The sequence below is a fragment of the Peromyscus leucopus genome, chromosome 13 (assembly GCF_004664715.2).
Source record: "Peromyscus leucopus breed LL Stock chromosome 13, UCI_PerLeu_2.1, whole genome shotgun sequence".
Lineage (NCBI taxonomy): Eukaryota > Metazoa > Chordata > Mammalia > Rodentia > Cricetidae > Peromyscus > Peromyscus leucopus.
The window spans coordinates 48546140-48563801 of NC_051074.1; the positions used below are offsets into that span (position 1 = coordinate 48546140).

The 17662-nt window shown below is 42.6% G+C and overlaps 1 protein-coding gene across 1 annotated transcript in view; it reads left to right on the forward strand.

Annotated features, from left to right (window-relative positions):
* Positions 1-1564: 1564 nt before the first annotated feature.
* The window catches only part of Dytn (dystrotelin), a 54178-nt gene continuing 38080 nt past the window's right edge, over positions 1565-17662 (forward strand). Inside the window, exons 1-5 of the mRNA XM_028886676.2 lie at positions 1565-1583; positions 8332-8406; positions 9932-10133; positions 11574-11659; positions 12634-12734. Coding sequence (XP_028742509.1) covers positions 1565-1583; positions 8332-8406; positions 9932-10133; positions 11574-11659; positions 12634-12734 — 483 coding nt within the window. The remainder of the gene's footprint in view (positions 1584-8331; positions 8407-9931; positions 10134-11573; positions 11660-12633; positions 12735-17662) is intronic.

The following is a 17662-nucleotide window of genomic DNA, read 5'->3' on the forward strand; positions in this document are numbered from 1 at the left end:
CTGCCATCATTTCCTGGGATTAAAGGTGTGAGTCACCATGCCTGGCTGTTTCCAGTGTGGCTTTGAACTCACAGAGATCCAGATGGAACTCTGCCTCCCAAGTGATAGGATTAGAGGCATGTGCACCACCATTTTCTGGCCTCTATGTCTGTCTAGTGACTGTTCTGTCCTCTAACCCCAGATAAGTTTATTAGGATGCACAATATATTGGGGGACACAATATGTCACCACAACTCACTTTCTGTGAACTGGAATCAAACCTCAGGCTTCCTGTGTGCTAAACAAGTACTCTACCACCTGAGCCACATCCCAGCTCACTATCATATTTTAATGAAAAAAAAAAATGTAATCAGTCTCCGATGTATTTTTTATTTAAAATTGTATTTGTCTGCCAAATGATTTTTTACTTTAACTCTTTGATTCACTGGAGGAGTGGAAAATGTTGTTTAAATTTAATGATCATCTAACCTTTTAGAAGTCTTCAACTGCTCATGTCAATAAATGTCTTTTATTATAACTGTGTAAATTTTTTTATAGCATAACATTCTTTTTAAAGTTCTTTTTAGATTTGTTCATTTTATTCTATGTGTATGAGAGTTTCACCTACAAGTATGCATGTGCACCATCTGCATGCCTGGTGCCCACAGAGGTCGAATGAGGGTGTTGGATCTCCTGGAACTGGAGTTCCAGATGTCTGTGAACCACCATGTGGGTGCTTGGAATCAAACCCAGGTTCTCTGCAAGAGCAGCATGTGCTCTGAACTGCCAAGCCATCTCTCCAGCCCAAGCATAACATCCTTTTTGTTGAAAGAGTATAGTTTAAATAATAACTATATTATATTAAATAATAACATGATACTGTTAACCAAGGAGCTAATTCATTGACTTTTCTAATTCATTGACTTTTCTAACTGAAAGATGGGCTGAATTCTACATAGACACATATGTGTGCACATATATGATACATGGATAGTATTTGTTAAAAATTGTATGTGTAGGCCAGGTGATGGTGGCGCATGCCTTTAATCCCAGCACTTGGGAGGCAGGGGCAGGCAGATCTCTGTGAGTTCAAGGCCAACCTGGGCTACAGAGTGAGTTCCAGGAAAGGTGCAAAGCTACACAGAGAAACCCTGTCTCGAAAAACCAAAAAAAAATTATATGTATAGAATTATTTGGTATAGTTTTATTAGATATTTAAACAATTGAGGGCTTCATATTTGGCCTTTTCCATTCAAGTAAACTTAATATTTTTCTAATGATATTTCAATCCACTTTTAAAATGAAATTGTCTCCAATTTTTAAGTGTTAACTTTATAAAACTATCCCCAGTTTTCTAAGAAAGCAATCTCTACCCCAGGGCTCCTTGTTTTTAACCCCCACTTCCCCCAAGGGATGTGATGGTCTCCCTGAACAGCTGTGTTCGCTGCTCCACAGGTGAATGATCTGTTGGCTGCCCCTCATCCATCATCCTTCCGCTGTGAAGCCTTCCACAGGAAACGTTGGTTCATTTCTAGTCACAAGGACTGTCTTACCATCTGTCCCACAATCCCAGGAAATCAGTGAGATGGACCCTAGTGAACAAGGTGAGCATTTACCGTTAGGCTTGTCAGCATAGGCTGGGGGCAAAAATTTAGACACAGATGTGGTGTTAGACTTCTGAGTCACAGAGTAGTGATCAGGCAAATTTGGGGGTGAAAAGTAATTTATGGGATGACTAAAATCATCTTCTCTCTTTGGAACAGAGATCCATAACATGTAGAAGAACATTTGATCTTTTGTCTCTAAAGTGCCAGGAATAATTGAACAAAAAACTTAGCATCAATGTAATTATGTTTTAAATTACTATTCTTATCACTAATACTTGTATCCTGTCATTAAAATAACATCTCTGTATATTCTTTATCAAGTTAAGTTTATAGTCTGACATGGACCCAAAAGTGAGAGAAAGATTTCCCAGTTGTCACTAAACAGATATTTGGTCAATGGATGTGGAGGGCTAACTCCCCTGCTTCCAACATCTCTAAATGCCATAGTAAGCCCCAGAGTAACTGATGGCCTTTTTAGTTTTAAATTTATTTGCAATTTTGTTTCGTTAGCAAATCTAGACTGTTACTCTTAGTTGTTTGGTTTAAAATTCTATGACCTCATATTATTTATTGAAAACAATATAAATGTTTCAAGTTATCTTTGGCCTTTTCAGGTTTGAGCTCTCCTACCAATAGGCCATGCACAAAGCAGTGGATAAAACAGTTCAAATTTTCACCCGTAGTGCAGTGTTTCTCAATTAAGTATGCATCCATGCAGCTTGGTTGGGTTCTGTCTACGAAGTCTGTGATTCAGTGTTGCTGGGTTGGAGTCTGGGAATGTGCACAGTTGACAAGTTCCCAGCCAGCACCAATGGGGCTTTCTTGGGCCATGTTTTGATAACCACTAGCCTACTGTGTGAATTACTGGGTATTAAACTAATGATGGGATATGGACAGAGACATTATCATATTCACCTTGATATCTGTGAAAAAATAAACACAGTAATGCCACTGAGCAAAAATAAGGATGGTTTAAAGCCAAGAATTGTTCCTCACACTGCTTTTATGAACAAGAATGTAGTCAGCTTGAGTTGTTATAGCTTTAATCATCTAAAACTGCTTGTTCATAGCTTGAGGCCTGAGACCTACAGCAGTTCCTCCTCTTCTTGAATTTGTTCCCATTATCAGACAAAAAAAAAAAAATAGTAATGGAGCCCAGCAGAGGTGGGGCTGGAAGCGGGTCACCTGGGATACTCACACATTCTCCACGGTGCTTGGCATCACAGCTTGCCATGCTATGCTGCATAACTTCATCAGATGACGCTGCAAAGCATCACTTGACAGGAAGGATGGGCCAGATGGCTGTGCCGCTCCGTGCCTCTCCCTCCCTAGCAGCTGCAGCGGGAGACCCCACAAGGCCCTGGGTCTGCTGATTCTCTCATCTGTTCGGTGCATCCGAGAGAAATCAGGGTGCAGGAACCCGCCAAAATACAGAAGAACAAAATGCGCCGGATATCTCACATTGATAAATTGTTTCTGCTCTTCTATGCCTACTCTTGGTGTATTCTTCTGCAGGAGAGGCTAAGATGCCTCTGACTTGCCCCATTCTCTAATATTGTCTGAAAAGCAAGCATATTTAAAGCACAGGGAAGCACTGAACCTCAAAGGAATTAGAGCAAACTGCGGGTTCTGTAATCTGCTTGTTTAATGCTATTGAAAAAGACCAGACATGAAGGAGCTGGGGCACTTTCTCTTCCTTGGATGACAATCTTTAGGCAGACCTCTATATCTACCTTATATAGGGGTCTTTGGCTCATGATCATGTGTTGCTTAATGACCCAGTATGTAGTTGGTGGTCCTTTGGTATTTACAAAGAATTGATAAACTCCAGAGATGCAAATCTGCAAATGATTGAATTCCTCCCATAAAATGTCATGGTACTTGCACTTACCTGTGCATATCTGACCCATACTGAAAATCATCCCTAGATTATTTGCAATACCTAATAAAATATAAATTCTGTGGAAGTAGTTCTTATTACGTATTATTTGTGGATTAATTTAAAGAAAAGTTCTGTGTTCTGTATAGGTGCAATTTTGTGACTATTTTTGATCCTTCACCTATTGAGTCGCAAATATGGAAATTTCAAATATAAATAGCCAGCTGTTAAATTCAGAGTGTGGCTTGTGGTGTGCTCTAACTTTGCAAAGATAGATGGCTTGGCTCAGCATTGTCTTGCTGAACTCCCCGACCATGGGATTTTCAGCTAGATTCACAGTAGCAAATATGAATTTCTGTGAAGCAGGCATAATATCCTACCAGGAAGGAATTGTTATCCATAACAGATGTACCACTATTGTGCCAGTGAGTTAATATTGCCTGGCACTATTTTTGTATACAGGGTTTGCAGATGAATAAGACTGTCGATGACAGTTCTTCCCCTGCAGTCTACACAAGACCTTCTGGCATCATGAAATAAAGTTTTGTGATGAAATTTGGGCATAGGCAATCCAAACTGCCATCTTTATTACACAAGATAGCACATCCAGAAGTATCTGTATTTTTAACCTTTCAAGAATGTGCTCTATGTCTTGGGTTTGGGGTCCCCCCAAATGTACCTGCCATCTTTGCTTCTGGACTAGTGACTCTATAACAAATGTGTTAGTAATGTACCTTTTAACATGTTCAAAAATGTGGCTGCCCCTCAACTGCATAGATACAGAGAAAGATATAGATATTTTGCCCTTCCCAAACAAAAGTTCATGCTTTCTTTGTTCAAGGAAATCATTATTTGAAAACAATTCCCATGATCTCTTTACCTGCTGTCAACAATAAATCTCTATTCTTTTATTTCCTGGCAGCGCCAACTGGCTTTGCACTCACCAGAATGCAAGCTGGTTAAATTCTGTTGTACTAGGGCCTCAGTAGAGTGGACTTAACTCAAAGAAGAAATTTAAGTGATCCTTAAATTCAAAGAGGCTTTAGCTCTCCCCTGAAGAATTAAAAGAACCTGGCCTTTGAAACACACACAGGGATGACAGAAGAAATACCACCTTTTCACCCTTTAAATTCTCCAATTGCTGGCTGAACAACAAACAAAACAAAGAATGTTACTATAACTCTCCTGCTACATACGCCTGAGTCAGTGAAATCCACTGAACTGTTCCTTATTTCATTCCTTTTGGGGCCCATTTAGCAAAGACTGAAGGGCCAGCTGGGTTTCTAATCACAAAATTTCCCCTGCATTGTAGCCCACTTATTCGCAGTGTCCTGCATCTTAGAAACCAGCTGATGTTAAATTTGAAATTAGTTGTATTTTCAAATCTTCCCTCCTTAGCATAATTAATATGTCAGTCTTGAGCTCAGAGCTTAGCTATACACAAAACTTTTACTCCAGAAGGAACATTATAGCTATAAACTATTTAACTGGAATTTGTCACCACAGAAAATATTCGATGTACAAGTTGCTCAAAATACAAAACACAAGGACAGCTCTTTCCAAATTTTACAACTCGTTTCTTCTATTTCTCATAGTTCTAACTAATCTTGACTTCATTATTCCTGACGTTTTTATACCTCTTTCTTAGCTTGCTTCCTATTGTGATGAACACCATGATCAAAAGCAATTTGAGAAAGGACAGGGTTTATTTCACGTTACAGCTTAAAGTCAGTCATGATGGAACTTCAGGGTGAGAGCCGTAGCAGAAGCCATGGAGGAAAGCTGCTTACTGGCTTACTGAGCACCCCATCTGCTGGGCTTGCCTTTTTGTACAACCCAGGAGCACCTTCCCAGGAGTGGCACAATGCTAGTGGCCTGAGCCCTCACACGTCAATCATTAGTCAAGACAATGTGCCACCGACTTGACTACAGGCCAGTCTAATAGAAGTCTCAATTGAGGTTCCCTCTTTCCAGGCGATTCTTGCTTGTACCAAGTTGACAGGAAAAAAAAAAGCACACCCTACCATCTCCTAAGTGAGTGAACTCATCCCCATTCGTGAAGAGAACAGTAGCCCTCAGACAAAAACAGAATCCATCATCATATTTTCTTTTTAGTCTTCCTCTTGGGGAATGAGGGACAGGATACTCAGCAAAACTAATCCCTTCATCTGTGCACCCGATCCCATCCAGCCTCTCTCCACCCAGGTTAGCTGTATTCAGCTGCAACAGAAAGTTTTATTCAAAGAGGCTTCCCCTTGTGTTGGTGATAACTCCATGGAGAGAGCTGATTTATATTGAGATGGCAATAGGATAGCAATGCATTGCATTCTTGACAGTTGCTAAGGGACTAGATCTTAACTTTTCTCACCACCAAAAACGTATAATCATGTGAGGTAAAGCATATATTGGTTAGATCTGTGTAACTGATCTACAACGTGTACTTATTTTAAAACAACGTGTTACACAAAGAAGGACCGGAGGGTATAGCCCAGTGGTAGAGTAGCTTGCCTAGCACATACCCATGTTTCATTCCCTACACTGACAGAACAGTTATGCATTATAAATCTATATGACTGTCTTTGTTAATTAATGCTAAAGTGAAAGAAAAAAATAGCCTGCGCTATGCTCAGGAGCCATCACCAGGAAGCAGGGCACCCGCACATCTCCACTCCTTTTCTTTGTGTTGGTTTCATTGTCAAGGTGCAAACCTTGATAGGAGAGTGATTGCTGCTCCAATCCACATTTCCAAGCTGAAATCCAGCAGGAAAAACTCAGTCTGTTGGCCTGATACCTTGAACAAGGAGTCCCTGAACCAAGATGCAGGTGGTAAATTGTGGACCCACATTGGTATGTACACGCCTTCATATGTGTAGACTTGGGCTTCATTTCCCAATGGACCGAGGATAGTTGGCATTAACACATGTAGGGTTTTGGGAACTCAGATTAGGGGAAGCAGTTCATTAGAAAAAAAAAGTGAAGGTATGCTACACATGCATGTGCTCCCCCAAAGGGACTTGGCCAGACCCCTCACTTCTTTGAGTCTACAACCAGTCTCTCTCTTCTGGCTCCTCTTCCCTGGTCCACGTATATATTCTAGAATCTCTTCTGCCTCTGAAATTCAGTCTTCATGTTATATGCTGTTTATTCTGGCTTTCTCATCTTCACTTTGGATTTAAAGGTCTTGAGAAGGTCATCTGAAAAGTATGTGTTTTGGGGGTCTATTCTTGATCTTTCTCCTCCACTCAGTCCTTTGCATTTTGAGGTCTACTGTCATGGCTCTCCTGAACGTACTCTTGTAAAGACTTCAAGGATCGAGTTAAACTCATAAGCAGATGATACTTTAGCTCTTAGCTGATGCTCTGGTGGTGTGTGGTTATCAAACTGATAGCTTGCCTCTGCTTTCTGAAGTTCACCTTTGACCTCCAGCTATTGCCTTCTCCCAGTATCTTTGGGTTTCTTTCTTGTGTTCCCTCTTGGGTTTCTCTTCTTCTTAAGTCAATTAACTGATTATGTTCCTCACACCAAGCTATTACTTAGCACTACCTTCTATTCACTAACTACACTCTACTCAGGCAACCTAAGTGATGAACACAATATTGTTCATGTCTAGCACTGATGATGGCTGAATCTCTACCTCAGCTCAGCTAGCAGCCCTGATGCAAGACACATAACCAACTATTGGGGACCTGATCAGTGCCCCATGTAGCTTCTCTCCCAAACATTTCCTAAAGCCAAGCTGTCGATACATAGTCTCTAAACACATGACTTTGGAATACTTGGCATATAAACTATGAACTGAGATGTACCACCAATGTAAAAGATTTCAATGACTCAATGTGATAAAGAACATCATGCATAATGATGCATTTGATAATATGTTAAACAATATCTTAACATCCTTGCTAAATATAGGAGGAGGAAGCACCAATAATATCCTATATCCCTGCTATAATATACCTTACCTGAAGCAAATAAATAAAATATCAGACATTAGAACAACCTACTACACTGTTGTTAACAAGGTAGTGTCTCCTTGACAGACCTTGTCAAGGGAGTCTTCAACTAAATCAGTACCCGCTGGCTGGATTTGGCACAGAATAATAGATTGAAATTTATTTTCTGTTTCTATTTGTGAACCCTAATCTATACATATGTTCATATATTTGGAAGGAAGATGTGGTAGCTGATACCAAGATCTTTAGATGATCTTATTGTCCATAGATCATTTCTAAAAGTCATTTGCAAGTTCCCTGGACATTAGACAATTGTTCTAGAATCAATAAATTCCTTTTGTACAGGAAGCTTTCAAGACTTTAGTTTATATCCATCTACTTTGAAGCATTGTTCAAGTCACGTTACTGTGCCTGCCCCTGGAGTGTGTTGACAGCATGCTACACCCATGTTAGGATGTGCATTTGTAACAAGCCCTAGGTCCTGCAGATGTGGCTAGGCCAGAAAGCACAGGTGGGGACCACTGCTTTGTACCATCAATAACCAGCTTTAGCAGGCGATTTCAGCTGCCTAAAATAAATCAAACAATTCATGTTTAAGACCTTATAAGGCGTTGTTGAACTTCGTTACCAGCATGAACCCATGCGAAGATCATATGTCATTTTAAATTTTGCTAGCTGTGAGGACTGATCCCCAGTCATATCAGACAAGAAATCTGTCATGAGACAACAAAAATCTGTACTGTGAAACTGTCACATGTCCTTTATTAACATTTACAGGTAGACTAGCATACTGTCTACCTTAATTGTCTCACCTACAAAATAAGGCTACAGGAGCCCACCAATTCCCTCCCAGGATGTAGGATATGTCCAATGAGATAATCATTATCCACCATGCTTCATGTTGTCTTTGCAGATGCTCTTAATAGGATTGAGAAATCCGTCTACAGAACTGCCTTCAAATTAAGATCCATGCAAACTCTTTGCCAGCGTAAGTACAAGTTCTTGGTAGCGACCAAGACAATTTGATCTTGATGACATGTGATGTTCAATTCACAGAAAAAAAAAAAAAAAAGAAAAGAAAAAGAAAAACTTGTCCCACTCATGCTACTGCCTGGATCAGGAAGGCTGGACCTGTGCGTTTAGATTGTTGATAACATAAAGAGGGTGGGGGTTGGGAGAGCCCATTGTGAGCAATCCACCCATATATGTTCATATGTTGCTTCACGGGCAGCAAGAGGAGAGGTGGGCAAGGATTTTTTTTAAAACAAAAAATCCCAAACACCAAGATAAACATTGCAGGAGCTCCAAGGAGCAGGATCCAGAGACTATCACTCTTTGAATCTTGTGAGATTAATGAACAGCACCTTTATCTGCACGGCTGTAACACAGAACTCTCACAGAAGACAAGAGACTCCGGCATTCCAAATGCCAGACCCAGACAACATGGGCTGGTGATCAACGACAAAACAGTGTACAGATCACTGCCACCTGTGGCCAGGTTTTATCTAAACGCTGTTCTTCCTGAAGCCTGCTTCCCTATGCCTGAGACTCTCCCCTTCAAAGCAATATCAGAAAACAAATAAAAAGTTTTATTATGCTTGGTGGATTCCTTATCTGTGAGAGTGATTTACGAAGTACTGAGGAGTACAGAGCTTTATCATTTCACAGGCTGAAGTATCTTAAATGCCAGCAGCTTTTGGGGCTCTTGACAGCCCTACCTCCTAGGTGGTACAGGGAGTGTTTATTAATTCTGTCTGTCACCCTCTGTTGGCAAGAAACTATAGGGCTAGCTCGATTTCATTATTCTCTCTACTCACTGCCTTGTAAACTTTTTACATGATGGTAATATAGATGTGTGCCTGTGAGAAATAAACCACTGTTTTGTGAGGAGTCTTGATCTTATGAAGTGCTGTCTCTAGGTAATAATATTGATGGAATCAAGATTTTAAAAAGTGATATTGCTGAAGACGAGTGAGACTTACAGAGTCGGGTAATTCAGCCACTGCTTTTAGGATGTTGTTGGAGTTTATTCTTTTTAACTATGGCAGCTGTGTACACAACATTCCAACACACAACTATATTCCTTCTGAAGCTGGAAAGCTGTGTTCAAATAGGAAAGGCCAATGTTCAGTCCTCCTAGAGCACCGTGCAAAAATATCTCTCCCACTTCATCACCACAGGCTTTCAACTTCCTTAGATTGTGTATTCTTCAAGTTTCTGCCGCTTTTTAACCTCAGTCTAGAAAATGGTACCCCAGCACCTCTCCTAGCAATAGCGATTCCACGCTTTAATGACACAATTTTCCAAAATCAAATCGACTGCCAGAATAGTCATGGCAGAATTATACACAAAAGATCTGTGTCCATGATGGGCATTTCAATTCCCTTGAAAAAATGGCCACTGCTGGAAAAAAAAAAAAAAGTCTCACTTAAATACCAGGAGGTATTTGCTGTGTTTGAAACCATTTTCCCTCATCAGAAAATAAGACTCCGTCTTTCCTTTGCTTCCTTCGGTGGACTTGGTGGACAGCTCCTTGATTCAGCAAGTTCTATTGCGTGGACGATTCGGGGAAGGCATGGAGACCTCCCTTTCCATGCAGCAGCTTTTTCAGGAGCTCCAGGAGCTGTTTCAGAGAACCGGGATGGGAAACGCAACACAAGTGCATTCAAGAGCTCCTGAACTCACTCTGAGTCTTCTCGCAGCCATGTATGACAGGTGAGGATGTGGGGATTGCCTGCAGCCACAACAGCAAGGTCTCTGCCACTGGCCATTGGGTGCTATCTAACGTTCACTTGAGATCTGGTGTGTCAGGTGGTTTCCTTACTTGCTGGCTTGATTTTCCGTCACTAACTGACTCATTACTCACTCAATAATGAAATAAAGAAGTCTTCATAAGCGTCACTATTACAAATGGCTCATAGGTAGCTAGAAGCAGGAAATCTTTCTTTTCTGCAAACTCACTCCCATGCCAGAGCAGAATCCCCACCCTTTGGAAGGGTACCCGGATGGATGTGTATATGCTACACTCTGATCTTCACTCCCTGGTAGCATCTTTCTTGTTCATTTCTGTCTTCTTCCTTGCCTATTTTCGTCCAAGTTTTGGCTTAGTTGGGTTTTTAGCTGGGGTAGACTTGGATATCCAGTTGCATAGACAGGTAACAGTATACGTCCTATCAGAGGGTACGTCATGCTCTGGAGATCATGGCTTTGTGAATCTGTGTGGACACATGTGAGTATACATTATGTGTGCTTTGCTAAGATGGAGTTTGGGATTTTTTTTTTCTGCCCTTTCTCAGTTGGTTTGAGGAAGGGGAGGAGGAGACGATGAGGTGATGACCATGGCATGAGCTTGCCTCTGGGAGGCCAATTCCTTACCGTTGTTTCTTTCTGAATTTGTAACTTATTTTCTAACTTCACGAGTAATAGATAAATACATTCTCGGGCTATGTTGTCATGATTTCAGTCTCTTTCAACATTAAGCCTGTGAGAGTGTTTTCGATGGTATGCTTGTCTGTAACAGCCCTCCTACCTTTAATAAATCATCTGGACAGGGTTGGAAGCCGTACAGCTAGGGTGTGGACCACAGTCAGGATCTAGGCTAGAGCCCGTGAGTGTTTTTGGAGGGGGCACATGCTTTTAATTTGTTTGTTTGTTTGTTTGTTTGAGACAGGGTTTCTCTGTGTAACAGCCCTGGCTGCCCTGGAACTCGCTCTGTAGACCAGGCTGGTCTCGAACACACAGAGATCCACCTGCCTCTACCTCCCGAGTGCTGGGATTAAAGGTGTGTGCCACGGCCCGGCTGTGCTTTTTATTTTTATCCTCATCTTTGCTATGTGGAATCCTAAGGGAATGAGACTGCCCACTCCACCCCTGCACACCCAGCCCCTGGCACAGTGTGTCTCACAGAAAAGCATCCAGTAAGGAGTTACTGAGTGACTTAATGGGTAAATGAATGAATCAGAAAAGCATGCTCACTCAACGCCCGGAATATATGAAGATTCTGTGAGAAGCGAGCAGCATGGTGTCATATATGAGATATCCATTGATGGATTGGAAGGCCTTCACAGGAACAAACAAAATGAGAAACACCCACTAATCGCTCCATCTAAATAACCCCGCCCTTTCCACGCTTGTCTGTGATTTGTGGCCCCACAGCACGGGATCGGGCATTCTCAAGCTTCGGCCTGTGGCTGCTGCACTGGTTGCCCTCTCCGGGGACAGCCCTCTTACGAAGTACAGAGGTACCGTGTGTAGGAGTTGAGTGTGTTCTGAAGTGTGGTGACTCTCGAGCCCCCTGTATGTCATCCTCTTTACTGGCTTCTGAGTGCCTGTCACAGTGACCTGCTCTACAGCATGCACTCACCGTGCCTGGCTGGGTTCGGCTTTGGTTTGATTCTTGGCATTTTAATTTTATTCTACGGGTGCTTTTGACTGCGTGCATGCCTGTGTACCACATGAGTGCAGTGCCTGCAGAGACCAGCAAGGGGAAGTCAAATCCCCTGGGACTGGAGTTAGAGATGGTTGTGAGCCTTCTTGTGGCTACTGGGAACCAAACCCAGGTCATCTGGAAAAGCAGCCAGTGCTCTTAACAGCTGGACCATCTCTCTAACCCCTGTCTTGTTTGTATTTAAGAAAAATGTTTACAGCTATGAGGGTCTCAGGGTTTTCTTAGACATTCTTTTTTTTAAAACATTTATTTATTTGTTTATGCATATGAGTGCTCTATTTTGCATGTATGCCTGAATAACAGAAGAAGGTATCAGATCCCATCATACATGGTTGTGAGCCACCATGTGGTTTCCGGGACTTGAACTCGGGACCTCTGGAAGAGCAGCCAGTGTTCTCAACCACTAGACCATTTTTCCAGCCCCTATTTTCTTCAAAATTCTATGCCTTTCAGTTCTGCATTGCTTGGCTGCCCTTGACCTTTATGATTTTAGAGACTATCCGGCAACCACTAATTAATTGGGATCCTCACCTTACTGTCCCTTCACCAACCTCCACCACAGAGGTCTGGACTTGTGGGTGTGGGTGGGCAGGTAATGAGTTGTTAGGTATTGACGGATTGCCCTTGAAGGCCTTCATAGGAACAAGCAAACAACAAGAATATAATTCCCCATTCCTTTTATATTCACAACGAAACTCGCCTCAAAGCAGGCACTCTTCAAGGGCACCAGGATTTCACTAAAGATTTCTTCCCTCTTTATATGTCTAGCTTTTTTTCAGCTCTACGCAGAAAACAACAGGAGAGGTGATGATTCCCGAGCCCGCATGACTCGGAGGGTCTTGAGAGCCTTACTAACAGATCTACAGCAGGTAAATCCCGATGCTTATGAGTTCTCAACTGGTGTCAGTCATATCAACCTGTTGTTATTGTTCTCACTGCTTTTACAGTGTAAATTCATCTTTATATAGCAAGCCCAACCTATCCCTCCTTTTTCCTCTGCATTGAACCAATGAGCTTTCCAAAAGCCATCACCCTGTGTGCGCCACCTTTTTGTTACAGAATGCCTGAACTGGTCAACTTAAGAAAATCATCTTGGCTCTCTGTTTTGCAAACTTCAGCCTTTGTTCAGTTGCCCCTGCTGTGTGTGTGTGGAGGGGGGGGGGGCTATGGCAAACGGAAACATCATGATGGGAGCATGGGCAAGAGGAGGCTGCTCATCTCATGTTGGGCAAGAGAAAGGAAGAGACAGGAGTCCCATGATATCCTTCAAGGGCCTATCCCTAGTGAGGCCCCACCTCTTAAGACTTCCTGATGCCTCTAAGCTGCAATTATGCCTTTAACACACACTCTTTGGGGGACATTTAAGATCCAGTCATAACACACTCTCATTCCCAAAGTTCTTCATTGTCTGGTCCCATCCACAGCATGAGGCCTTCATTCCTTAGCAGCAGAAGCAAAGTTTTTGTAGTTTGACCTAATCCTTCTCTTTAAAAACAACACGTTTCTGACTCTCTTACAAAATGTCTGCTACTCATTCATTAGAAAAGGTCAACTCTCAGATATTATAACTAACTAAAGGGAAGAAAATCAAAGATGCAGAAAACCAAAATGAATTTATAGATGGGCACAAAACTGAGTGTTTCAGGAGGCATATTGTTTTGATTTTCCATACTGGTGTTACAAGTGTGCACTATACTAGTGTCTAAAAATGTGAGCGCTCAGAGAAAAGTGCTATAAAAACCTGAGGGTTTGGGGTGTGCTGTATGTTGCTCAATGGGCCTTGGATTCCATCCTCAGCACTGGGGAAAGAGTGGGGGGATCCCAATGTATGTAAGTCAAGCCCCTGTTAGTCAACTCTCCAGGGCTGTGCAGGCAGAGGCCACAGCCACAAGTTCTCTTGTTTGTCCCACCTTTACCCCGTGTCTATGAGGAAACAAGGATTGTCTTTTGTGCTTTTCAGATATACATACCCAACTGTCTGTAGTCTTTATTTTACTCATATTGTAATGGGATGCTATTTATTTGGGGATATGTGAGTCTACTTAAGCGTGACCACTATATTCTATTGAATAAATAAAACACTATAGTTTATCAAAGGCACAAATGTGCGTTCTGGAGATCTGAACTCAAGACTTCATGCTTGCATAGCAGTGACAGCCTGCTGAGCCATGTCTTTGGTGATATTTCTTTTTGAAGGATTCCTATGCCTTGGTATCTTTCTACCCTATCTTAAATGAAAGCCGTATCTTTGCTCTTTTTATGCTGCCCCATAAATCCTGTAGGCTTTTTTCATTCCATGTTATCATTTTTCTCCTTCTCCTGGGACATTACGCTTTCAAACCCTTGTCCTGAGTCCACACATTCATCTCTCTGCTTGACCAGTTCCGCTGATGTGGCTCTTCTATGTGGTTTCCATTGTTCTGTGAACTTTTCTGCTCTTGTATTTCCATTTATTTTTTATTTCTCTTAACTCTTCTGATGAGTTCCTGAATTGTTCATAACCATCTTCTTGTAGTTTGATGATCTCCCTTGAAATGGCATTTTGTGTTTTAGAAACTTTGCCATCTCTTTGGCACGTTAGAGCTGGTCACTGTCTGCTTGGGGACATTGTTTCCCTGGTTATTCTTGATCCTCATGATCAAGATTTGATGTCCGCACATTGAAGAAGTAGGTAGCTGTTTTGGTTGCTTATTTATTGCCATAACAAAAACACCATGACCAAGGCAACTTATAACGAAAGCATTCAACTTGAGGGTTCATGGTCCCAGAGGGTTAGAGTCCATGGCCATCATGGCGGAGACCATGGCAGGCAGGCATGGTACTAGAGCAGTAGGCTTGAGAGCTACTAAATAAGGAGTCGTTTAAGGAGAATATCAGCTTTGGGTGTTGGCTGTGGAGGGGTTACTTACTTCCTTGATGTCCTAAGATTCGCTCTTCCTTTTGGTTTACAAGACTAAAGTAGTTAGTATACAATCGGGATATTAGGTTCATTTTAAGATTTTATTTTTGATTAGGCCAAAAATCAGATTAAAATTGGGATAATGGAGAAATAAATGATAGAGGCTAACTGACAAATAATAATATATGAGGATTCTACAGGTTACCCACCAATTCATGGGAGAGTGAGTAGATCAGCTACTATGACTCAGTATAGGGTTTGGATGATTGGACAGAATATAAGGCTACATAGTTTTGAGGCATAGAGGGATAAGAAGAAAGTTAGGGTGAGAATTGAGAGGACTAGGGTTAGTATGCCTCCTAATTTGATGGGGATAGATAGAATAGCATAGGCAAATAGGAAGTATCTTTCGGGTTTAATGCAGGGCGGGGTGTTGAGTAGGCTGGCTGGAATGTGATTATCAGGGTTTCCTAAGAGATCTGGGAAAAATAGGGCTAAAATTATAAGGGGAAAGAGGGGATAACAAGACAACTAGCATATCTTTGATTGTGTAATAGAGGTGAAATGCGATTTTTATCTGCATCAGAATCTAGGCCAGATTACATCTGATCCACAAACATGATTTAGAGACAGACAGCTAACTGGGAAGAGTGTGGGCTTTTGAAGCCCCAAATCCCATCCGTCCCTCATTGGCACACCTCCTCTAACAAGGCCACACCTCCCAATCCTTCCTAAACAGTTCCAACAACTGGAGACCAAATATTCAGAAATGAGCTATGGAGGCCATTCTCACTCAAACCACCACAGCGGCTATTCCAGTCTTGGAAGGCTACCTTTGTCCAGTTATGTCCAGTAGCAGTAAACCTGTCTAGACTATCGAGGCAGACTTGCTGCTGTGGTCCTTCAGCCCATGAACACTGTAACCATTGCACTCACTGGGAGGTGTCCCAAGCCCAGGGTCATGGCGGCCAGCACAACTGCACACTGAAATTCAAGCCTTGTCTTCTAAGGTCTGCCTGCCACCGAGAGTGAGTTATGCAGAGCCCAAGATTACTGTCTCCAGCCAGGAAAAAATACAGGCTGGAATGTGAGTCCACCTCACAGGGGCTATGGCCTCTCGTCCACAGCAGTGTGAATCTTTAAGGCTTAGTTCACAGGCACCAGCTTAGTGTCAGGTGCTGTGAGGCTGTCTACTGCTGAATTTTACAGTGACCAATTCAGTCTTGTAGACCAACGCAAATTGCTCTACCTACCTCCTTCTCTTGCCCCAGTCAGACGTTCTCTAGATACTGATCTACCTTAGGTTGGTGCAGGGGTGGGGTGGCACTGATTGTATAAAGCTGTCATCCTTGCCTTCTCCACTGTTTCCTGGGCAGGTGGGGGGGGGGAGGTGCTGTGCGCACACGTGTATGCCCATGGGTGTATGCATACCGAGGATAGGGTCTATCACCGAACCTGGATTTGGTCAGCAAACCCAAGCTGTTTCTACACCCACAGTGCTGAGGTTGAAGGCACAGACGAAGCCACACCTAGCTTTTGACGTGGCTGCTGGGATCTGAGCTCTGGTTCTCATGTACACAGCAAGCTCTCTTTCCCACTGAACGGTGTCTCCAGCCACCCCTTTCTTATTATTGTATTGTAACCACGTGCCTTGCTCTCTCGCCGCTCTCCTTGGCTTTTGAGAGGGCGTGTTTTTGCACAGATAAGTTGTTCAAACTGAAGCTTGTTGGGGGGGGCACTCTTTTTTTTATACTCTCTCGCTCAGTTCATCTCCTTTATCCCAACATGTTCATAATTCCTAAGTAAATTTTTTAATGTTTTTATCAGCATAATATTATGTACAATAATGGGTTTCACCATGACACATACATAATTTATTTCAGTCGTGTATACACACACAGATACACACACACACACACACACACACACACACACACACGCGCGCGCACGCACGCACGCACCCACGCACCCACGCACCCACGCACACGCACGCGCGTGCGCGTATACATACATTTCCCTCTCTTGTCCCCTTCCAGCTCCAGCCAATCCCCTTCCTCTTCTGAACTAGCTTCCCCCTGCTTTCATACCTTTCACTGTGTGTGATCCAATGAGTTTCCTTAGGGTTGTTTGCAGGTATATGGGTGAGAGTTTCACTTTAGGAGTTTGGGGTTCTTACTAAAGGACCCCACTAAAGAAAATGTCTCTCCTTCCTCCATCCATCATTAACTGCACATACATCCTCAGAGCAGAATGGGGCCTCGTGACAGGACACTGACAGACCCGGTCTTGTAGAGGTCTTGTGTAGGTGACCACAGCTGCTCAGAGTGCAACAGCCACGCCAGGCCCAGAAATCAGCATTCCCCACATCGCTCCCCGTTCCCTCCAGCTTTTATAGTCTTTGGTGATGCTCCCTGAACCTTGAGGAGGAGGTAATAAAGATGTCCCATTTATGGCTGGGTACTCACCAGCCATTTATTTTCTGCACTTTGGCCAATTATGGGGCTCTGCAGTCACTGCTGACCATTGCAGAAAGAAGCTTGCCTGGCCAGAGTTGACAGCAGATTTTAAATTTTTTAGTAAGGTTAAAATGTTGCTGGCAGTGGAGGTTAGGGGGTCTCAGGAGCAATAGAGAGGTGCAGATGTTGTCATTCACTGAGACGAGATTCAGCTATGAGACAAACAAATAAGGAAACAGTTTTAATTGCAAAGCAATAGTACACACTCCAGGGGCAAGATGTGGACAGAGCCACATCTTACGGATAAGCTCAATAAATTGAAAATAATTCATAAACCAAGGTGGATAAAAGGAGGAGTTTGCAGGATTAGTCTGGGGTTTTCCAAGAATGAGGTCTGCTTTTCTGTTCCTATATGGAGGGCTCAGGTGTATCATAACATCAG